This window comes from Neophocaena asiaeorientalis, unplaced genomic scaffold (assembly GCF_003031525.2).
Source record: "Neophocaena asiaeorientalis asiaeorientalis breed wild unplaced genomic scaffold, Neophocaena_asiaeorientalis_V1.1 scaffold95, whole genome shotgun sequence".
Lineage (NCBI taxonomy): Eukaryota > Metazoa > Chordata > Mammalia > Artiodactyla > Phocoenidae > Neophocaena > Neophocaena asiaeorientalis.
The window spans coordinates 86,928-95,246 of NW_020174924.1; the positions used below are offsets into that span (position 1 = coordinate 86,928).

The window sequence follows — 8,319 nt, forward strand, 5'->3', positions numbered from 1 at the left end:
CTTATCCCAATTTAAGGGCCTTTAACCTCGTCCTTTTCCCGCTTTGGAAGACCTCCCACCATCAATGTCTATCAAAAACTTACCCAGGGTTCAAATTGGTGATTTATCCTGCCATCTTCCCAAGCTTCATAGGAAACATTTTCCCTCTCTTTTCTGCTTCTGAAATATTCACTATCTGCTACTCCATTTGCATTTATATAATATTTGGGATCGTTTTTGCTTCGCTAATAATACCATTCCCTAAGAGCCGGGTCCAAGTTTCGTTTTATCTGTTGGTATAACCCTCAAGGCCTAGCATTGTGTACTTAGCCTGTGTACCTACTAAATAAACAAACCCTAGGATACTTTCTCAATCCTATCTTGCCCCACTCCTCAGAGAACCCTAGGGACTGGGCCTCAGGCTCACCCAGAGATCCTACTACCTTCCTAAGTAAAGTTCCTTCAGCCCCTAGTATAAAGCCTCTCACCATCCCCCTCACACACCATAACCAAATTCCCTTCCTCCTAACTTCCCACTCCCATCTCCCCTTTCATGTCACAATACCTTGAGTATAAATTCAGGCTCCAAGGGGGCAAGTTCACTACAGACTTGGAGGAGGAAAGCCTGGGTAGAGTAAGCTGCATCATTTGTGTTTACGTCTGACACCAGAGTAGAACACAGAAAGCTCATTAGAACCATCTGGGAATTGGGAAAGAGAGGGAAGAAAGGAGAAAAGACATAATAAGGACCAACTTAAGCATCCACTCAGGCCAACTTCCAAAGACAGAGAGAATGAACCCAGATTCAGGAGGATGTCTGTCCGGCTGAGAGGTCAGAAAAGGGGATTAGGAAGTAAGAAACCAGAGTTCCTTCCCCTTCCCTCTGTGGAGGGGATCAGCCTTTGGTGCCCACTCTACCCAACTTCCCTAGGCCCCCCAACTCCACCATCAACCTCTCCCCAGCTCTGGAACTTTTACCTTCTTTTCCTGAAGGGCCTGGTCAGCAGGCTCAGGACGGGATTCAGAGTCCCCAGGGGTGAGCTTCAGGGTCAGCTCCTCCACTTTCTCCGCCTCTCCCAAGCTTAGACTATAAAAAGGCATTTGAGCCTCTGCCCATTCCTTGTCTTCTGGCTTTTTCTCTCCAGAAGACGGCCATCGACCCTGGGGATAGTGACAGCTATGAATCCCAGCACTCACCCACAGCCCCTCATACAAGACAGAGATCTGAAAGCAGCATCCAGGGCTAGGAAGAGTCCACATCTACCTTCTAGCACCTAAACTCTTCTCCCCTCACCCCCCAGCATGGATCTGTCCAGTCTGACAAGAGTGATCTCTCAGTATCACACACACGCCCTTTCCCAGATCAACATTCTGAGCTTTGGCTCAGATGCTTCATGATCTTCCAGCTTCTTTCATCTCCTTATGGATGTCACAGCCTAGGAGCCTGGGGCCCTTCACAACACACCTCCCAAGAGGCTATTAAGGTAGTTTTAGAGTCAGAAGAAGGACCAAGTCCCAGATCAATCACCCAGCAATCGTGAGCTTACCCTCTGAGCCTCAGCTTCCTCATCCCCTGATGGGAATGAGGCCTCAGGCTCAGGGGGATCTCTGGGTGAGCCTGAGCCTCATTCCCTCATACCTGATGGGGCTGTTACAGGATTAAGTGGGGTCATGTATGTATGACTCTTTGCCAATTGCAAAGCCCTAAATAAATGTAAGATGGCAGTAGCTGTAATCCTGACAATGACCCTATGATGTGGATTTTCATTGATCTCATCTTAAAGGTGAGGAAACTAAAGCTTCAAAAGGTTAAGTGTCTTTGAGTAGTATAGTCATTTTCACAGTATTGATTCTTCCAATCCAAGAACATGGCATGTCTCTCCATCTGCTGGTGCTGTCTTTCTTTCATCAGTATCCTATAGTTTTCTGAGTACAGGTCTTTTGTCTCCTTAGGTAGGTTTATTCCTAGGTATTTTATTCTTTTTGTTGCAATGGTAAATGAGACTGTTTCCCTAATTTCTCCTTCTGATCTTTCGTTGTTAAGTGTATAGGAATGCAAGAGATTTCTGTGTATTAATTTTGTATCCTGTGACATTACCAAATTCACTGATAAGCTCTAGTAGTTTTCTGGTGGCCTCTTTAGGATTTTCTATGTATATATAGTATCATGTCATCTGCCAACAGTGACAGTTTTACTTCTTCTTTTCCAATCTGGATTCCTTTTATTTCTTTTTCTTCCCTGACTGCCATGGCTAGGACTTCCAAAACTACGTTGAATAATAGTGGCGAGAGTGGACCACTCTGGAGAAGATGTGGAGAAAAGGGAACCCTCCTACACTGTTGGTGGGAATGTAAATTGATACAGCCACTATGGAAAACAGGAAACTAAAAAATATTAATAGAACTATCATATGATCCAGCAATCCCACTCCTGGGCATATACCCAGAGAAAACCATAATTCAAAAAGATACATGCACCCTAATGTTCATTGCAGCACTATTTACAATAGCCAGGACATGGAAGCAACCAAAATGTCCATCAACAGAGGAATGGATAAAGAAGATGTGGTAAATACACACAATAGAATATTACTCAGGCATAAAAAGGAACAAAATAGTGCCATTTGCAGAGACATGGATAGACCTAGAGACTGTCATACAGAGGGAAGTAAGTCAGAAAGAGAAAACCAAATATCGTGTGGTGTCGTTAATGTGTGCAGTCTAGAAGGATGATACAGATGAACTTATTTGCAAGCCAGAGGTAGAGACGCAGATGTGGAGAACAAACTTGTGGATGCCAGAGAGGGGTAAGGGGAGGTGGGATGAACTGGGAGATCGGGATTGACATATATACACTACTATGTATAAAATAGATGACTAATGAGAACCTACTGTACAGCACAGGGAACTCTACTCAATATTCTGTGGTGACCTAAATGGGAAGGAAATCTAAAAAAGAGGGGGTGTGTATATACTGTAACTGGTTCACTCTGTTGTACAGCAGAGGCTAACACAACATCGTGGAGCAACTATACTCCAATAAAAATTAATTTAGAAAAAAAAAAAGGTAAAGAGTCTTGCCCAAGGTCGAGTGGCTTATAATTGGCAAAAATGGTAGAGGGCTCAGATTTGCCTTTCCCTCAGTCCAAATCTCACGTCTACATAGAAGGAATGTGTGTTTGTCTACCGATCCTGACCTGTATACTAAACGTGCTTATATAGATGTGTACAAGTGGACGTGTGTCTGTACATGCACACACAGGGAAGTGGTACTGTAGTTGTTTCTCATGCCTTGTAAGATCTCAAAAGCACCTGACTGACTCTGCTACTGCAATAGTATATCGGCTCTCCTCCCAAGCAGAGGCTTTCCAAGGACAAAACCTACTTATGCTCTATTGTCCAGAATCTCTGCACTAGACAAGCAGTAAGAGTGATGACACTCATGAAGACAGCCCTCGGGTAAAAGATGCCTCTGGAAGAGGCTCTGAGGAAAGAAGTTACACAGACACAGAGCAGCACACAGGGACACTGTGGCACTGAAAGCTGGTGACCAGACATTCTAACAGACATGGCTGCAGTGAAGACAACTGTTTGGAGCTATTACCAAAGCTGCTTCCTGAGCTCTCTCTGTGGCAGAGATGGTTTTCAAGACCCTGGGGCAGGTCAGAAGGCCTAGACCCTCAGAGAAGCACTGAGCCGTTGAGGCTGGAGGCTCAGAGAGCAGGTGGTTGCTGGTACTCAGGCTGCACAGGCCAGACTGCACCGTGTGAGGTATCTGGAGACTCTGGGTTAAGGGGCTGGTGGACACAGCGCTCTTCAGAGTGGGGAGTGTGGCCAGGCACCGGTTCTCCAAGGAGAGGATGTCTGAGTGGGTAGACACACGCCCATGTGGTTTCTCCAAGGTCTTCAGGTCAGGAAGTGTGGCCAGGCAACGGTTCTCCAAGGAGAGGATGTCTGAGTGGGCAGACACACGCCCATGTGGTTTCTCTAAGGTCTTCAGGTCAGGAAGTATGGCCAGGCACTGGTTCTCCAAGGAGAGGATGTCTGAGTGGGTAGACACACGCCCATGTGGTTTCTCCAATGTCTTCAGGTCAGGAAGTGTGGCCAGGTACCGGTTCTCCAAGGAGAGGACGTCTGGGTGGGTAGACACATGCCCATGTGGTTTCTCCAAGGTCTTCAGGTCAGGAAGTGTGGCCAGGCACCGGTTCTCCAAGGAGAGGATGTCCAGGTGAGTAGACACATGCCCATGGAGTTTCTCCATGGCTGGAGCCCAACCAGTATATGCCTACAAGGAGAGAAAGACAGGTAATGAGCAGCTGGCTGTATTGGGAGTGCATGCGTACTGGGACTAACTCTTTCCCATAGTCCTCCTGGTAATGCCAGTGACCTGAAGGCAGAAAACAACCAATATTTGTTTTTCCAGGACTGGGTTCATTCCAAGGATGTATACAGGGAGTATTCTAAGGGAAAGGAGTAGGGAAAAGGTGAGGTAGAAGCTTAAGAGTAAGGAAGTTTAAAAAACAAAAAAAGGGACTTTGTTGGTGGTCCAGTGGGTAAGACTCCGCGCTCCCAATGCAGAGGGCCTGGGTTCCATCCCTGGTTGGGGAACTAGATCCCGCATTCATGCCGCAATTAAGAGTTCGCATGCCGCAACTAAGAGTCCGCATGCTGCAACTAAAATATCCTGCATGGGGCTTCCCTGGCGGCACAGTGGTTGAGAGTCCGCCTGCCGATGCAGGGGACACGGGTTCGTGCCCCGGTCCGGGAAGATCCCACATGCCCGTGAGCCATGGGCCGCTGAGCCTGCGCGTCTGGAGCCTGCGCTCCGCAACGGGAGAGGCCACAACAGTGAGAGGCCCGCGTACCGCAAAAAAAAAAAAACATCCTGCATGCCGCGATGAAGACCCAGCCCAGACATAAATAAATAAATAAATAAAAAGTAAGAGCTGGAGAGGAAAGGAACATGTCTCCACGTGAAGGGGTAAAGGAGACCCCCTAGGGCTATCAGTATGATCCCAACTTAGCACAGGAGCCATACTCGTAATCTGGACTCTGGATTCTTAGCTCCAGAGAAACAAACATTTTGATCAAGTTGTCTATACTCACCAACCTCAACTTCCTTGCCTCCTACTCACTCTTAACCAACTAAATGGGATTCTTTTTCCACTATCCCTCCAAGGCTGTCCTCTCAGGTAACTAATGGAATTCTTCTTACTATAAGAATAGACATATCTTGGAGCTTATCTTACTTCATCTCTCAAGTGGAATATGACCCTGTGATCACTGTCTCACTGAAACTCTCTCCCTTTGACTTGCACGGTGCTGTCCCGGTTTTCCTCTTACAACCCTGATCACACCTTCTTGGGGGGGTTCTTCCTCTGCTCTTCCTTGAATGTTGATGCTGCTTAGAGTTCTTTTCTAACCCTTCTATATACTTTCCCAGGGTGGTCTCACCTACTCTGTTGCTCCACATAACACTGCTATGCTGGCAACTCACATATTTATTCCTTGACCTGGATCTCATCTGAGCTTCATACTCATTTACCATTCCCCTGTTGGACATCTCCACTTGGATGACTCAAAGGTACCCAAAACTCCATAGATCCCAAATGTATCATCTTTCTACCTCTCCTCCAAATCCATTCCTCCTCAATGCCCCCTATGCTTACAAGGGTTTGGTATAAAATAGGTTTGAGTTTGAATCCTGATGGGACCTTGGGCTAGTTCCTTAAACTCTCTGTGCCACAGTTTCATCACAAAACTGAACTAAATGCCTACCTCATAGAGTCGTATAGGAATAAATAAATCAAGCACTTAGAGTTAGTAAGTGTGCAATAAGTGGAAGCTATTATTATTATTATTATCATCCAATAAATTACCAAATCCTATTGATTCTACTCCCTCAATGTCTCCCAGATCTATCCAATTCTCTGTTCTGCCTGCCACCGTCATCGCTGAAACCCTCCAATCCACGTGGCACACAGTATGTAGATCGGCCTAAAGGAGCTCCCAATACATACCAGCCACCATTTACAACACCTTGTTTATTTCATCATAATAAAAATTTATCTTCTTAGCCCATTTGCCTACTTGTTCCTGGTTTCTCCTTAATAAAATAAAACTCCCTGAGGGTCAGGGCTCCTGTGTCTTATTCACCTCTGCATGCCCAGCATCACACACATACCTGGCTTCTGATCTCCCAGCCTCACCTCTTACTGCTACTCCCATCTAATGTTAAGCTTGAACCATACAAACTGTTTTCAGCTTATGAATTGCCAAGGTATCTCTTGACTCTGGACTTTGCATAGGCAGAGGCCTAGAACATTCTTCCTTCTACCAAGACCACCCCCCTTCCCCAGCCCCTCCTTTACTAGGCCAAATTCTACTTCCCTCTCACTCTGAAGGCCTCAGTTTAATAGTCAGTTCCTCCAAGGAGCCTCAGGTGACGCCCAGCCCCCAGTCTGGTACAGGTGGTCCTTCTATGTTCCCACACTGTACTTCCTCTAGCATAGAACACATCGTCTGTATTGTAATTGCCTGGTCATTTGTCTTTCATCCCCCCAGACTATAAATTCCTGAGCACAGAGACTCTTTAGCCTTGCTCACCATTGTTGCAACAATGTCTAGTCAGTGGGATTCATAAGCTTCTGAGAATCTGGTGAAAGCCATGGAGGTTTTTCACAGAAAAAGCATGAGTATATACTACTTTGCATTCAATTTTCAGGGAGTCCACCCACGGATCTCCTAGAATCTCCATTAACTACAAATTAAGAACCTCTGCCTGAGAGGATGCCTGAATTTATATCATTATGAATGTGCATACTCTCTTATTTGGACAAATGCTTATCTCCTATTTACATTTATGTATTTTAGGAATAAGTATGTTGTTAAGTCAATTGCTTAATCCTTAATATGCAAGAGCTTATGGACAGGAATGTAGAATACTTCCAAGAAGACTTGAATGGACTGACAATCCAGAACCAGAAAGAACAATGGATATCTCACTGGACATAAATGCAGGCAAATTGCATCAAGAATGATGGCCTATATAGGCTTGTACATTTCCCTCATGTCTTTGCACTATATAAGCCCCCAGCGAAAGGACTGGGGAATCTCAGAATCGACTCAAGATTTTCAAAAGAAGTCATCTCATAACAAAAATTAAGTTAACAGGGCTTCCCTGTTGGTGGAGAGGTTAAGGATCCGCCTTCCAATGCAGGGGACACGGGGCTCGAGCCCTGGTCTGGGAAGATCCCACGTACCACGGGGCAACTAAGCCCGTGTGCCACAACTACTGAGCCTGAGCTCTAGAGCCCACGAGCCACAACCTCTGAAGCCCGTGTGCCTAGAGCCCGTGCTCCACAACAAGAGAAGCCAATGCAAGGAGAAGCCCGTGCACCGCAACGAAGAGTAGCCCCCGCTCGCCGCAACTAGAGAAAGCCCGCACGCAGCAATGAAGACCCAACGCATCCAAAAATAAATAAATTTTAAAAAAAGGAAAAAAATTAGGTTAACAGAAAAATAGTTACATGTTTTTCACACCCTGGTGTTTGTGAAGGGAGATTCAGCTAACCTACAAATGAAAAGTCTCTACAAATTAAAAGTAAAAATATCCATCTCTAATTCCATTCTCCAGGGATAACCACTGCTAAGTTTTATATGAAGAGTTTCAGACACTTTCTATGCATATACAAATATATGTATAGGTCTGTACCTTCCCTTCCCCCATATCCACCACCACCCCCCTTTTTGTTTTGTTTTGTTTTACACAAAGAGGATCATACTTTAGAGACTATTCTGCACTTAGTATGCCTTGGAGACCTTGCCGTGTTAACACATTAATAGCCACCACACTTTTAAGTTGGCTGTGTGACAGCCTATCCTGCTTAAGCACAGCCCGGGTTTCCGTTCGAAGGAGAACACAGAGCAAGGAAGAGCGACCCATTCTCACTTGGTCTCTTCTGCCTTCTTCCTGTGGCCTTCTATCCCCGGGCCCTCCCTTTCCCTCATCCTTCCCACTCCCCCTTTCACACACCACACCCGCTCCCGGAGCTGCCGGAGGAACAGGGCCGAGGCACCCCTCCCGGCGCCCGCCCAGAGGAGTCTCGGGAGGTCACTACCTGGCCGCGCTAGGCCCTTCCCACCGGCCCCGGCGGCCGAACCCACGCCTAGACCCGGGGCCAGGGCCAGCTGCTGCCGGCGCTCGACCGTCCCCGGAGCCACCCGGGCCTGGAGCAGCTGGCTGTCACGCGGGGCCGCTCAGTCCTCGGCAGCAGGAAAAGGACCGGCCTCTCGGTTCCGCGGGTGGGTTGAGTGGAAGCCTGAGGTGGGGCCGGGCGG

At 46.9% G+C, this 8,319-nt stretch overlaps 1 protein-coding gene across 3 annotated transcripts in view; it reads right to left on the reverse strand.

Moving 5' to 3' along the window:
• Window positions 1-8,315, reverse strand: part of TEP1 (telomerase associated protein 1) — a 41,667-nt gene extending 33,352 nt beyond the window's left edge. For all 3 annotated transcript variants that reach the window (XR_003005457.1, XM_024761300.1, XM_024761301.1), the window contains exons 1-4: window positions 8,100-8,315; window positions 3,584-4,264; window positions 958-1,140; window positions 545-679 (exon numbers count right to left, since the gene is read on the reverse strand). Coding sequence is in view for 2 of the 3 variants with exons in the window: in XM_024761300.1 (XP_024617068.1) it covers window positions 545-679; window positions 958-1,140; window positions 3,584-4,240 (975 nt within the window). In the remaining variant the exon portion in view is untranslated. The remainder of the gene's footprint in view (window positions 1-544; window positions 680-957; window positions 1,141-3,583; window positions 4,265-8,099) is intronic.
• Between the last annotated feature and the right edge of the window lie 4 nt (window positions 8,316-8,319).